At 42.0% G+C, this 14,704-nt stretch overlaps 1 protein-coding gene, 1 long non-coding RNA gene and 1 other non-coding gene across 4 annotated transcripts; 1 reads left to right on the top strand and 2 right to left on the bottom strand.

Annotated features, from left to right (window-relative positions):
• Window positions 1–5,035: 5,035 nt before the first annotated feature.
• Window positions 5,036–5,107, bottom strand: Trnap-cgg. The gene has a single exon. It is a non-coding gene; the product is annotated as a tRNA-Pro (tRNA).
• A 3,500-nt stretch (window positions 5,108–8,607) lies between these two features.
• Window positions 8,608–9,684, bottom strand: LOC115766493. The gene is made up of 2 exons (XR_004018210.1): window positions 8,934–9,684; window positions 8,608–8,821 (listed from the first exon to the last, which is right to left on the bottom strand). It is a non-coding gene; the product is annotated as an uncharacterized LOC115766493 (long non-coding RNA).
• A 1,073-nt stretch (window positions 9,685–10,757) lies between these two features.
• LOC115766488 (dopamine D2-like receptor) lies at window positions 10,758–14,502 on the top strand. 2 transcript variants are annotated; one of them, XM_030710451.1, is made up of 3 exons: window positions 10,758–12,092; window positions 12,710–12,900; window positions 14,314–14,502. In XM_030710451.1, exons 1-3 carry the CDS (start codon window positions 10,874–10,876, stop codon window positions 14,389–14,391), a joined length of 1,488 nt encoding a protein of 495 aa, XP_030566311.1. In that variant the 5' UTR covers window positions 10,758–10,873; the 3' UTR covers window positions 14,392–14,502. The 2 variants fall into 2 exon arrangements, with proteins under 2 accessions (XP_030566311.1, XP_030566310.1); XM_030710450.1 differs by lacking the exon at window positions 14,314–14,502 and having other exon boundaries at window positions 12,710–13,074.
• Window positions 14,503–14,704: the final 202 nt, after the last annotated feature.

Genomic DNA, 14,704 nt, shown 5'->3' with positions numbered 1-14,704 from the left:
ACATATGAATAAGGCTACAACACTTTGTTGTTATGCCAACATAATGCAAACATAAGCAGCGACTTTGTCGCAGCGCGCCTAACGCTAAGTGCCCTCTGCGCATATTCAAGTGCATACGAAATATGATCCGCACTTGATAGCAACGACCGCCCAAATGGCTAAGTCAGCGTTCTCACGCTTGACCGTCGCTGTGTATACATACGTGCGCGCATGACTCTCTCTGACTCTCTTGTTGTATATAAGCCTAAAAACCATGTATGTAAAACGGCTGCTCACTGCTTCACGGTGGACAGCTCTAACTCTAAGAATCATTGAATAAAGAACCATCAAGAAAGTCTGACGTCTTCGAAAGGAACTATTATGTGGATATGGTTAGGCAACGGTAAGGGTAATGGTAAGGGTTTGGCTTGGGCTTGGCTTGGGGGCGCCATACAACACCAGTTGTCTAGGACCCTCATTTATTTTCACTTTAATCAAAGCGAACGAACGGCAAGGACAGCGGGCAACGGTCGACCGTGGACCGCCGACGGCCGACTGTCGACGATGCCGGGCACAGGACGCAGCTCGGCTAGCCCAACGTTTGCTGAACAAATTTTGCTGCCATGCCCAAAAGAATTGTAAAGCGTAAAATAACAAAGACAAGGAAGAGCAAAAGTAAAGGCAGCAGCGAGGCAAAAAGTGTATTAGTAGATGTATTTTACACGTTATACCTTTCTGCCTGTGTTTGTGTATGGCTGTGTATGTGTTAGTGTGTATGTGTGAGTGTTGCTAAGGGAGCGGGTTGGCGTGGAACGGTGCTAAACAAAAGCGCAACGATGCTCTGTCGAAGAGTTTGCCCAGGCACAGGGCGCCGGGCACAGAGCACAGGGCACAGGGCACAGGCAGCTAGATGAAAAAGTAAGCTAATTAGTTAATGAAAGATATTTTACATTGTCTACTCCGGCATACACACAGCTCCACACGGGGCGTGGCACCTTGTGGCGTAACTAAGCAAAAATCGCAAAAACATGTAGAAGCTTGGCCAAAGCATTGATTAGATGGCTCGCTTCAAGCAACATGTGTCGAGAATGTCCTTTCAAACATGCCCTAATCCTTTTTGGGCTCCAACACTCGCTTGCTTTTACCCCATCTCTCGCATCGCTGTTGAGGCTGGGGCACGGAGCCAATCCCTACATAAAGTACATCCACTGCATGTCCATTGTCCATTGTCCGGCAATTGTGACCTTTCCGCCAGCCCGTACATCCAGCACTCCCACCGCGATGCCGGGCAGCTGCCACGTCAATCGTGTTGGCCTTTGTTTGCCAATTTCGCCGTTCGCTGCTCATTTTATGCCACTTTCTTTGTGCCACCAGCGGCAGCAGTAGCGGCATTGCTGCTGCATAATTCCGCAGCGTCTTTCCACTCGCTGCGCCCTTCCTCCCTTTCTTTGTATTGTTATACGCTCTCCCCTTCTCACCCACTCTCTCTCTCTCTCTCTCGCGCTCATTCTTTCGCTTTCGCCGCTCATTTGCGTGGTCAACGGCGGTTGGCTGCAGCCTTTTGTAATGCAAAATGTTTTGCTTGAATAAATTATAAATTTAAGGGGCCAGCCCATCGCTTATACCCTTGCCAGCACTGCTTTTTTGGCTGCTTTAAAGTGCTGCCAAGCCAATAAATAATTACATACTTTTGATTCAGCGATCTTTCATTCATGTTTATTCAGTTATGAAATGCTTATTGCAACGCAGTCATTTCTTTTCTTTTATTAACCTTCCATGTGGCGCACTTAAAGATGATTCCAGCCTATAACCTGGTTGATTAGTCTTCGACACTAGTATGATAATAGCATGAATATGAAATTCTGACTCGATTCTAAAGCTGATCAACAAAACAGAAATTTAACAAACTTTTCAAAAATCAGCGAAGTTGAAATCTTAATTGTTAGCCTTGAAATATCAATAATATTCAGTAAAAATTATAATAATAATAATAATAATAATAATAATAATAATAATAATAATAATAATAATAATAATAATAATAATAATAATAATAATAATAATAATAATAATAATAATAATAATAATAATAATAAAAATAACAAGTAAGAGGCTCAAGTCGAGAGCTCCCTACTAGGAGATACCCATACATTTGGATTTTGCACAAATACACAATATACCCTTATACCCATTTTTAATGGTTTCAGGGTATAATCATCGAAAAAGTTTCGATTTTCGCACCGACCACTTTTTAAAAAAAAAAACCGTGATGTAACCTCTTGCCATTTTGTCGATTTAGGTCAAAATTTTGGATTTCCTTTTTTTGATGCCAATCGATAGAACTGATCCTTACGAGTTAAAAATGGTATATATTACAAAATCGGACATTATTTGATGGAAATGTTCCAAAAAACATCAAAAAGGTTGAATTTACGAAAGAATCGGTTTTTTGTCAAGAAATTTTTTAAACCAATCAATGATTAAATTGTTTGAATGCCAATTGATGGTAGGTATCCGTACGCATTCAAAAAGCTATAACATTTTAAAATCAAGCATATTTACCCGAGATATTAAAAGAAAATCATCAAAAAAGTTTCGATTCTCGCACCGACCTCGATTTTGAAAAAAAACGTGATGATTTGGAAGGTCATATCTCCGCGCGGACTTATGTCGTTTTGGAACGTCATATCTCCGCGCGGAGCTATGTCGTTTTGGAACGTCATTATGGAATGTCATATCTCCGCGCGGAGCTATGTCGTTTTGGAACGTCATATCTCCGCGCGGAGTTATGTCGTTTTGGAACGTCATATCTCCGCGCGGACTTATGTCGTTTTGGAACGTCATATCTCCGCGCGGAGTTATGTCGTTATGGAACGTCATCGAATATCAAAACTTTTTTAAATTTTTTTTTTTTTTAATCTCGGGTAAATATATTGATTTTAAAATATTATACCTTCTTGGATTCGTACGGATCCCTACTATCATATGGCATTCAAAGAAATTAAAAATTGATGGGTTGGAAAAAGTTGTTGACCAAAAAACGTTTCGTTGGTATAATCAACCTTTTTTGCTGATTTTTTAGACTGTCTCGGCCAAGTAATCTCAGAGTCGAAGCATTCGCCAACCCATACAAGAGACCTCGCTGAGAGGTGTGTAGTCAGAAGGCTCAAGAAAAGATCCTTTAGAGACCTCCTCCAACCACGACACAGGAGAAGCCCCAGAGCCCACCGACTACCTACGTGACTGTGCAGCCTTACTCAATCAACCTTTTTGATAATTTTTTTAGACTATCTCGGCCAAATAATCTCAGATTTTGGAATTTTATACTATTTTTGACTCGTAAGGATCAGTACTATCGATTGGCATCAGAAAAATTAAAATCTAAATTTTGAGCCAAGTCGACCAAAAAGCAAGGGGTTACACCACGTTTTTTTCCAAAATCGGGGTAGGTTCGAACATCTCAACTTGTTTGAAGTTTTTTTTTGAAAATCTCGGGTAAATAAAATCTTATTTTAAAATGTTATACCTTTTTGAATGCGTACGGATCCCTACTATCATATGGCATTCATTAAAAAAAAGTTGTTGGCCAAAAAACGTTTCGCTTGCCAAGTCCACCTTTTTTGGAGTATCTCAAGTGAGATTCATTAAATTATGCTAAACGAAGTAGTGTCCCAATCGAGCTCTGTCCACTGGATTTATTCAAGCCATATAAGTAGGTAGCTTTATCTAAATCAATATACTTACTTTGCATACCCAAGCCATTTGCATGAACATAATATTAAACAAGTAAGAGGTTCTAGTCGGGAGCTCCCTTTTCTTCTTGCAACATCAAATGCATATATTTATTCTATTTTAGAAGCTATATGTCAAGTTTGGTGACTCTAGCTCTTATTATTTACCAAAATTGCCCAAAAAACAGGATATCGATATCGATTTGCGCGGAAACTAGGAGCATCTACATCTAAAATTTCAAGTCTCTAGCTCTTATTGGTTCTGAGATCCTTGCGTTCATACATATGGACGGACGGACGGACGGACGGACGGACGGACGGACAGACAGACGGACATGGCTACATCGACTATTGATGCTGATCAAGAATATATATACTTTATGGGGTCGGAGAAGCTTCATTCTGCCTGTTACATACATTTGGATTTTGCACAAATACAATATACCCTTATACCCATTTTTAATGGGTTCAGGGTATAAAAATAATAAAAATAATAATAATAATAATAATAATAATAATAATAATGATGATAATGCTTGCATTTCTGCCATTCGGTTATTTTCTCATTATTCCACACGATCGCGATTTTTCACACACGAAACAACCAATGCATAGATTAGAGTAAGATAGAAGAAAAGCCCCAGTAAGAGGGAGACAGCGAGATATAAAGATCAATGTACGAAATGCTGCTTGCCAATATTGCTCAGCGTCTGTTTGTGGTATTTCAAGCATATAAAAAAATTTATTTTTTGGTTTGGTGTAAAAATAAATTGCTTTTATAAAAATAATTTTAGGGTTTTAAAATGATGCCGAGACGAGAGCGCAGACAACGCTGGCCACGCTAGCTTTCTCATCAATAATATTCCATTAGACAAGAAAACGGGCAACGAACAGCGCGACAATGGCTCAAAAAAGGGGTCTGCAAAAAAGGCCAAGGGACTGGATAAATTGCGCGTAGCACACACAGAGACACACACATGCACACATATATCGTTCTATGCATGCATGCATATGTACACAAAAAGCCACAGCTTATATAGGGCAAACATGTATGTATGTTTATGTAAGTCTGTGTATGTATGTAATATTATGTGTATATTTAACATCAATGTGGACGCTGCGCGAATGCTGCCGACGATGACACTTCTGGTTCATTGAAGCATAAGAAATTCTCGAATGAATCGCTCCGTTGACGCTTGAGTAGACTTGAAGCGATAAGCGGTTTTTGCTCCATATACAAAAATATATTTTGCTCTAGTCGCACATCCGTTAACCCCACCCACTTCCCCTATCCCCACTTCCTAAAAAAAAAGTATTTAGCTTTTGGGCTCGTCCGGGAGTTGAACCCGGGACCTCTCGCACCCGAAGCGAGAATCATACCCCTAGACCAACGAGCCGCTGTATGCGAAGCCGTTCGGTTGAGGCATTTAAATAAAGTGCGAGACACGCTGATAAGAAAGCTAAGAGAGCGAAAACGAAAGCGAAAGAGAAAAAGAGTCTGAGCGCTTGAATTGGCTGATCGTTTTCATCAGCATGCTTAACTTTTGCGTATGCGCAACGCGTCCGCTTTTGGTCGCATTACTCATACGTAGCGTTTGCCGAAAGTTTATACTAAATTCATAATAAATTTAAATTGTTCGCACGCCAGACTCCTGGGACATGTGGCTAATAGAAATGGAAATAACCAATTGTCATGCTGAGTCACAAAACCACTAACAACAACAATAAAAACACAGGCACAATAAAACGTTGGTCCCTTGTCAAAGCTGGACAGCGGGACGTGAAGCCCGGTTCAGAGCCAGAACGTGCTGCTGGTAGAGGTGTCTGTCCCGTGGCGCTGCCTCTCTGCGGCTTGTGTTTATTGACAGTTGTCAGGTGTTTTTGAGCTAGGAGCTTAAACTTTGCCATTGCGATGGCCATTGCCAATGCCGCTGCGTTTCCTTTTCCTCATGGCTGATTGTATTTGGCGCTAGCTGCATAGTTAACGAGCATATGTCATGGGCATGCCAGGGGCCACTGCTAGCCACAGCATCCAGTGCCAAAGAGCCATAAAATTTATTTAGCGACAGCTGCTCGCTGCCCGCAGGCACCTACACACACACGTACACAACCACACACATACAACACACTGGCCAATACTAAGCCCAGGACACTCGACTGCGCCTTTGGGCTAAATGTGTCCCAGTCGCATGCACGCGCTAACTAAATCGGAAACCAATTTGCTTATCGCAGCAACCCCATCAGCATGTGTTGGTACGTGTGTATGTGTGTGTGTGTGTGTGTCTGTGAGTGGCAACTCAATTTCAGCCAAATGCTGTAATCGTGCTTCGAAATACCAAGCAGACGATGTCGCACGTCGACGTCATCATAAATAAATACATCGAAATGCGACACGACGCGACGCAGTGCAGCAAAAAGCGGCAAAAATATAACAAATTAATTGCTAACAAATGCCAAGGGCCATGGCAATGGAATTTGTGTGCATGTGTGTGAGATTGGGAGGGGTCATGCCATGTAACCTGTAACCTTGAGCCAGGGCCACACGAGAGGCAGCTCCAAACGTTTTTTGCTCTTTGCTGAGAAACTTTGGCTCAATTGTTTTGGCTTACTTTTTGCCATTTATTGTTGTGCATGTGTCTATATGTGTGTGTTGCTGCTGTTGTCGTTGTTGTTGTTGCTGTGCTAACTCGCGTGCGCCGACTGCCGCCAATGGCGTCGCAAATAATTACACTTGCTGATTTATTGAGTGTCGTGGTTATTGCGGCTGGCAAAAGAGGAAGTGCTCCCCACAGCCACAGAACTACTTCTCACCATCATCCGTCTACCTAGAGGATGTTGTAAATGAGCCGTGACACTGCGACTGCACCAATATCATACTCCAGCGACTCGATGGAGCTAAAAGATGGAGTCAAGTCTCTAGCAATTAGTTTTGGAGACAGCTTTTCGTGGAGTCAATGCTTGGATAGTGGTTTAATGACAAGAGGAGAAATGAAATAATAACAAGAGGGGCTTGAATCCGGGAGACCGTATTCTTCGAATTAATTTAAAAATAAATATAATCTACCCACAAGTATAGGAGGTCGCAGAAGGTAACTTGAAATATAGTTAGAGGAAACGTTGTGCATATCAGCAACATTAATAAATCTCAATAAATATATACAAATCTGATCTTATGTTAAATTTTATAGATACCAAAACGTAGTTCAATTTATATAGCTTTTCGCCTTAAAATATAACATTCAACAGAAATTGGTACTGAATATGTATATGCGAATATTTAGGTTATATATTTGGATTGTACTTATTGAAATGGAGATGAATTATATACTTATATGATTTAGCAATGGCCTTTGTCGAGGCCGAGGCCGAGAGCGAGACCGAGACCGACTTCCATAATAATGCCATTAGTATGCCTACAATGCTGATTAGTATGGCAGAGACAAAACAATTCCAGGCCAACAACAAACAAGTCCAAATTATGTGGTCGCATGCCATTTAGCCTTGCTGACGGGCCGAGTCGCTCCGGCTCGGTAATGGGATAGGATACGGATACGGTCAAGGCAGGGGGAAAGTGAATGGGGTGCCAGCGACAGGAAATGACACTCTTACTCGCAGTTGCTTAGCCCAGAGCTGAGGTTGCTTTCTGAGCGGTAAGTAGTTGCGCCTCTCCACCGCTCCACTGCTGGCCGTGGCTTCAGACACGGCAAGTATTGGGGTCCACGGGGTATTCACAGTATTTTTCGTATTGTATGGATTGCGTGCGGTCGTCGCATATTCAAAATCATCGCTCAAGCGAAAGTGAAATTAATTACCCGACTTGAGTTCAGTTCAGTGCCAAGTTGAATTGTGCTGAGTCCTCGGCATTGTTAGTCCTGCTTCTTCTTCGACCTAAACCTCGCCTTCGACTTCGCCTGCCTCTTTTTCTTATTGCCATTTGCTGGAGTAATTAATGAAAAAGGCAACCAAAACGCGCAAGCACACACACGCACATACACACACACACACACAGGAGAGAGCTGCACCGCTGCTTTGCGTCTTTTTGATTGGGGCGTCATTTTCTTTTTGTGTATTTTAGATTTTCTCTTCCTTTTTCCATTGCCCAACTATCATCCACTGCCGCTTCCTGTTTCTTCTTCTTAATTTGCTTGGCGTATTGCGCCAGAATTTCATTAGAGCCAACAATTTGCTCATTTCTTTATTTGTGGCTCTGGCAGCTGGCACGGATTTTGAGTGCCACGTCTCTGCGGCAGCCGTAACGGCATCCACTATCTTGTGGCATCTGCATGTGAGCCGCAACAATACCAAAATTGTACTATACAGACAAATATACTCGTGTACTAGCGGCACGCACATCATGACACGTTTACGATCGCATTATGTGCGCATTTGACGAGACATTTTGACACTCGGCTGATGTGGAATTAACTTTGGCCTCGACCTCTTCTCGAGTCTAACATTTGTCTATGCCAACAGAGTCCGCTTCAAACTAGGCATGTGTTAAATACGTTGTAAATGGCAATTGCTGAGCTATTTTTATTTTTATACCCTTGCCAGAGGGTATTATAATATCGTCCTAAAGTGTGTAGCACATAGAGGCTGACGTCTCTGACCAAAGTACATATATTCTTGACCAGTAACAATAGTTGACTTGATGTAGCCATGTCCTGCTTATATCTTATATAGTATATAGCTTATTTCTTATATAGTCTTATCATACAACTGGGGAGAATATAATTATGATTGCCTAAACCAAAATACACTTTCAGGCAGATTTAATGGCTAACCTCTCTCTGAACTGAGGGAATAAATTGGACAATCCAATTAACTGGCAATTATTCAGTAATCAGCTCATCTGCCCTATTTATCGAATACATGTGTATCGCCATATCGTTGAATCTAGTTTAATTTATAGTCTTTTATTTTATTGTCATGGACGTGACTGCAGTATCAGCATTAAATGGGCTTAATAGTGCCTTTGCATTCACGCGGCACTGGCTTTTACACAGCCAGCAGTAACAGTCGCTGCACTAAAAATGAAAAACAATTTTAACTCAATTGAACACCGGGATGTTTCCTTTACATGCTGGTACATTTTTCCGCCTAGGTTTTTTCTGAAAACGTTGTGAAAATATAAAAACAAAGTGCTTTATTTTAATTTCGATGTGATCAATATTTCAAACAAAGAAAATACATTTTAAGCTGAGACAAATTATACACACATACAAATTTCAATTTCTCTTTTGATATTTCTACCTTTCTCAAATCGCAACTGCGGCTGCTACTCTCCCATATTATCCCATATATAAGCCAACAGCTAGTGTGGCAAAGGGGCAATTAGATTCAGCTCATTTATTTTAGAGTGTTAAGATTCGATCAATGCAGTTGACTGGACTCCAGCTTGGTTTGCCCCTCGATACCTGGAATCGGTTGGTCGAGAAACTCTCAACACGAATTGTAAGGCCCCTGGCTAGCCAATGGGAGTCACATTCCGAGTATGTGCTCATTCGATGCTTGCTCTGATTAGGGCACAATGAGGCATCTCTTAATTGTGGGCCAATGACTAAGAAGGCTTTAATCAGCGCCAATTGGCAAATACAAAGGCGAAATGTGTAAATTGTAAAATGTGTAAGGCAGGAGCAAGAACAAGACGAAGCCGAGCAAATTGACTATGGCAAGCGCTCAATCTAAACCTGAACTTCTTGGTTGGGTCTGTGGAGTGGAAACAAGACGCTGTCGACGGGGGTAGTCAAGACTGTTAAGATGTTGGGGTGGATGTCGAATGGCAAAGCGACACATAAAAACCTTTTGCTAACTTAATTAAATTATACAATTTTCGTTGGCGCTTTTTGTAGAATAATTGGCAATAAATTGATTAAGGGTAATTAAACGTGCGGGGCCGGCAAACTACATAGATGGATAGATAATTGCATTGGCGCAAAAAGCAGCATTAATTAAAGCGAATTCCTGTCTGTGTGTGCCTGTGTGTGTGTGTGTACGTGTGTGTGTGTATGCTGCGATTTAAATGCAATTTCAATTAAACTTTTGTGCAGCGCGAGCTTCGCCTCCAGCTGTGTTCATTGTACTTAATGCAAATATTATGAATATTTAAAATAAATCGCTTACAGCAATCAATCAATCGCATGCAATAACAATCATTTAAATTTCACAATAATTACTTATTTACAACTAATTTTAGTTGTTGATTGAATCCATTCGATACACAAATAAATGCATAAAAAACTGATTCACAAGGGACTAAATAAAAATAATCAGCTACATATATTTATATAAATTAAACTATAAAAAATATATATTAAGCCAAATGATGTAGTTATGAAAATGTATCCTTAACCAAAACAGACTCTTTTGGCAGGTTTCTTGAATACATTTGAACTTTTCTTCTATGAGTTTAACTAAAATTTTGAGCACAATTAAAAAAATTGGTTGCCAAATGCAATCATTTGAAAGAGATCGTGCACCAAAGTATAATTTACTTTAGCCCCAAACATTGGCTTTTTCTAACCATATTGGGCAGATGCCAAATTTTAGGTAAAGATCAAATTCAGCCCGTATCTTGTATATGAAAAAATTTGGGACTTACAATATTTTTAGTACAATGGTTAATATTTTAAAAACATATGACAGGGTGCTGGATCGAATCGTGAACCGAACAACGCATGATTGTTTTTATACCCTGAACCCATTAAAATGGGTATAAGGGTATATTGTATTTGTGCAAAATCCAAATGTATGTAACAGGCAGAAGGAAGCATCTCCGACCCCAAAAAGTATATATGTATATCCTTGATCAGCATCAATAGCCGACTCGATCTAGCCATGTCCGTCTGTCTGTCCGACTTGTTAAGATTGTGCGTTTGTATGGTCAAGTTCATGAGGAAAGATCAGGTTTTTCCTTTAAGATCCGATGAGTTAATATTATGTTTTTAAAATCTTAAAGCTGCAAGTTTTGCAGAATATGGCATATGCCTTCTCAACTTTTCCGGTTGAATTTCTAACGTAGTTTGTGCTCTTCTTATTTATTTACAGTGTCTGGCAGTATGCAGCGGGTGCTTTGCCTTGGTGCCCAGCGAACGGTGTGCTCCCTGCCTCAAGCACAGCCTCACTAGGGCAACTGGGCGACGTTGGGTGGGGCCAGAAGCGGAATGATGGCTGCCTTAGCCTCAGCAGCCACCACCGCTGTGGCGGTGCCAGCAACAGCAACGACAGCAGCAACAAGCACAGGCGCAACAATTGCTAAAGCCACAACAACAACAACCACTTTGGCTAGCAAGTTGCTCGGTCATTTCCACAACCGGACGACGGACGCGAACGTGAAGAGCATAGCGGAGACGGGTCTTGGGCCTAGGATCGTTGACGCAAATGGAGACGGTGACAGAGAGGGCGACGGGGATGGAGGTGATGGCATGGGCATCGGAAGCTCCTCGACGCCCACCAGCTACCTGTCCCTGTACGACGATGTGGCGAGCGCATTTGACGAGACACAAGCGGCGGAAGAAGCTGGCTATGCGTTAATTGATGACATCAGCGAATGGCTGCTGGGTGCAGCCGGTGGGAACAACCTCAGCCTGAGCAGCGAGGCGACGCCCCTAAGCCTCGGTGGCAACAGGGCCAGTGCCAGCGACTTTAATGAGACCCTAAGGTGGCTGACTCTGGACGTGGGTGAGGTTCAAAACAGCACGCTGCCCAGCAGCAGCAGCAGCAACAACAGCAGCAGCAACAACAGCAGCAGCAGCAGCAACGACTTGGATGGTGACGGCGGCGGGCTCTATGCGCTGCGCAACTTTGTGGAGCAACAGCTGAATGGAGAGTCGGCACAGGATGCGCAGGACATAGCGCTTATTGACAGCGCGGAGGAGAGCGCACTCGAGAGTGTCGCCGACGGGGACGCGGACTATGGCGTTCTCGGCGGCTTCAATGGAGCCCCCCTCGAGGCGGATGTGGATGCCACCAGTGAACTCCTGCAGCGCACAGCGGCGACGATAACAAATCGGACGACAGCCGGCGCCAGCTATGATGCGAACGCCGTCTGGCTGAGTGGTGCAGGAGCACACGCCGCCAGTGCGGGTGCGGATGCCGCTGGTGCTGGCGGCGTCGGAGGTCGTGGTGCCGGTGCCGGTGCCGCTGCTGGTAGCGGTGCAGGCACGGGTGGCAGCTCGTTTATGCTGCTGCTAGAGAATTTTAACGATTATTTTCCCAACTATAACGGCAGCACGGTTTCGGGCACAACAGTCAGCACGACAACGGCCAGCAGCGTTCTCCTCGATCAGAACGTGACGAGCATCTACTTTGAAAACTATCGAACTAATTGCACGAATTCATCGCTAAATCTAACAACGGAATCCTGTCATGAACTGCGAATTGGTGAGTAGCTGAAGTAGCTTAAGATGCTTCGGGGTAGCCTTCAAATTATTTGATATCAATTAAGGGGAGTAACCCACGAGTAGATACCCTACATCCAGCACTGAGATGCCATTATAAGCATTCGTACTGCCAATTAGACGTCTTATATATATCTTCCATTTACATTTCCGATAGCTTCGATCATTTAAATCAGACCTTAATATAATAACTTTCGAAACTTAAATGCGGCACTCAAATGATTTCTTTAATAAAAGCTCAAAGCTATGCTCCTCCAGTGTTGGGGACAATGTGATAGGTTTCTAAATGGAAAAACGTTCAAGATCTGTGAACTTAGCTCTTATGAGCTTCAAAATATATGCCCAACCAATCTAATTGGGATTGCAATTGGACGACATCCGTTCCAAAATGAAGAGAAGCCTCCTTATGCTTTTCTTCTAACCTTTTCCAATGAATACAGGTTACAATAAGTACATTTAAATCTGCCCGCTCCATGAAAGTTTACGTGTTTATGTGCCTTCGTATATCACAAGCAACCCCGATATTATATTATATATTGTATTTAAGTTACCTTAAAGTATTTTCGATTCTGCTAACACATTTTGACTGTTCCTTTGCAGTGGACCACAATTACTGGGCGCTCATCTTGATACTGTTCCCGATCCTAACGCTCTTCGGCAACATTCTCGTCATCCTCTCCGTCTGCCGCGAGCGGTCGCTGCAAACGGTTACGAATTATTTTATAGTCTCATTAGCCATAGCCGATCTGCTGGTGGCCGTAGTCGTAATGCCATTTGCTGTTTATTTTTTGGTAAGTCTTAAGATATATGGCCAACCATTTGGTTGGGCGGGGACGGGGGCGGAAGTCGTGGCCCGGCCACGGTGTCAAAATCAAAATGCCAAATGCAAAATTGCCGGCCATTTGCGTTTAATTTTATCAAGTGTCTGGGGACCATCTAATAAATAAACATGCACATAAATAACAGCGAGCAGTGTGCTTAAAGAGTGTATGCTGGGCACCGGGAGGGTATAGAAGCTTGGGGCGTGGCAAGGCTTTTTAGTAAATTGCGGCCATTCAAGCAATAACATTCAATTTTTGGTGGCCCGAGCTTATAAATCAATGTATGCATGTGTGCGCACAGTAAGGAAGTAACAAAAAAAGAGAAGTTGAAGGCTACACAATCGAATGAGCAAGCAAGAGAGAGAGAGAGAGGGACACAGGGAATGAAAGTGGGTGGGAGACTGGGAGTTACACAGAGAACAGGTCTAGCCGCTGCCTTCACGTACTTCCTTTGACTTAAGTCGATGTTGCTGTCATTCCAAATGATTGATTGTTCGATTGACTGACTGACTGCTTCCCCAGCCTCCATCTGTCTGCCTGCCTTTCGTGTCTCGTGTCTCCAGCACTCAATCTGCCACTGAGGCTCCAGTTGCTGCCTGTGGCCCGAACGCAACGTTCTGGTTTTTGGCTACCCGCTGGCAGACAGCTGAGCTGAATGCTGTCTCCCGCCGTTCCTCCTACTACCTCACGCCCCAACCGATTAGTAGGCAGTCCGTCTGGCTGATAAAATTTCCCTATTCCACGCTTCCAGGAACGCACGCTCCATCGATTGCAATTGCCATTTTCGTATAGTGGTTCATTTTTAACATTGAACGACTTGAAGCCTTTCTAAAAAATATATTTGCGATTAAATTTAAAATTTATATTATATTAAATTATATATATATTAATGGTTTTTGAGCATATTCATATTAGATGGTTAAATTGGATTTAGCTCTGAATTCCAAAGACATTTGCCGCTTACCCCCGCGTCATAAGCATAGTTAATAGTGTTGCAAAACTTTCAGTGAGAATACGCATAGTGTTGTGTGATTATGTCGATCGTCGATAGCACTGATCATTTGTTCACACTTTTATTAAACAGCTGAAAAGCAAAAGTTTAAAGTTAGTTTCTAACGAATTTTTGCAGTTTATGTCAATTATTTGATATACCTCAATTAAAGTAAAGACCCTTGAGCATATAATTTAAGAAAATCATTTACAACATTATTTCAAGTTGAACATGGCTGTACTTTTGTATAAATAGTTATCGATATTATTGATGAGACGATGGGTAACTTTTGATAGCTAATACATGTATCCTCTTATGATTTACTCGGCATGTCCGTTCTTCCGTTTCCTGAAAAGTAAGAATTAAAAAGTATTTATGTACATTTCTTTAAGGTGTACTCTATTATTTGGTTAAAGTTGAAGCTTTCGTTTAATTTCACAATAACTGTGGACAACCTTTGGAATTGCTGAGTTTGTGAACTGTGGAATACACTGCCAGCTGTCATCAGTTATGCGATATACACATCCAGATATATGAATGCGTGTGCATATAAATGTGACATGTATGCACGTATTAATGCATATTGAAATCTGCATTTTTAATTGCAAGCAGTTTTTGTGACATAGACAGCTCAACGTTTGTCATGTTGGCCACAATTAAGTGTGTGTTTATTTTTTCTCAGCCATACTTGCTGTAGTTGTAAAATAAAAGAAATATTATATAGTAAATAAAGTCAAATAAATATTGCAATTGCAATTTAAAAAGCGAAATTTGTTGCAGGCG

The sequence above is a fragment of the Drosophila novamexicana genome, unplaced genomic scaffold, assembly GCF_003285875.2.
Source record: "Drosophila novamexicana strain 15010-1031.04,08,12 unplaced genomic scaffold, DnovRS2.1 tig00001151-arrow-arrow-pilon, whole genome shotgun sequence".
In the NCBI taxonomy this organism is placed as follows: Eukaryota; Metazoa; Arthropoda; class Insecta; order Diptera; family Drosophilidae; genus Drosophila; species Drosophila novamexicana.
The sequence above is the reverse complement of the archived record's forward strand: the minus strand, read 5'-3'. Positions and strand labels throughout refer to the sequence as shown.

Coding starts and splice junctions, on each gene's coding strand:
- LOC115766488 (XM_030710450.1), top strand. CDS start 10,874: ATGATGGCTGCCTTAGCCTCAGCAGCCACCACCGCTGTGGCGGTGCCA. Junction 12,093..12,709: donor CTGTCATGAACTGCGAATTG/GTGAGTAGCTGA, acceptor GTTCCTTTGCAG/TGGACCACAATTACTGGGCG.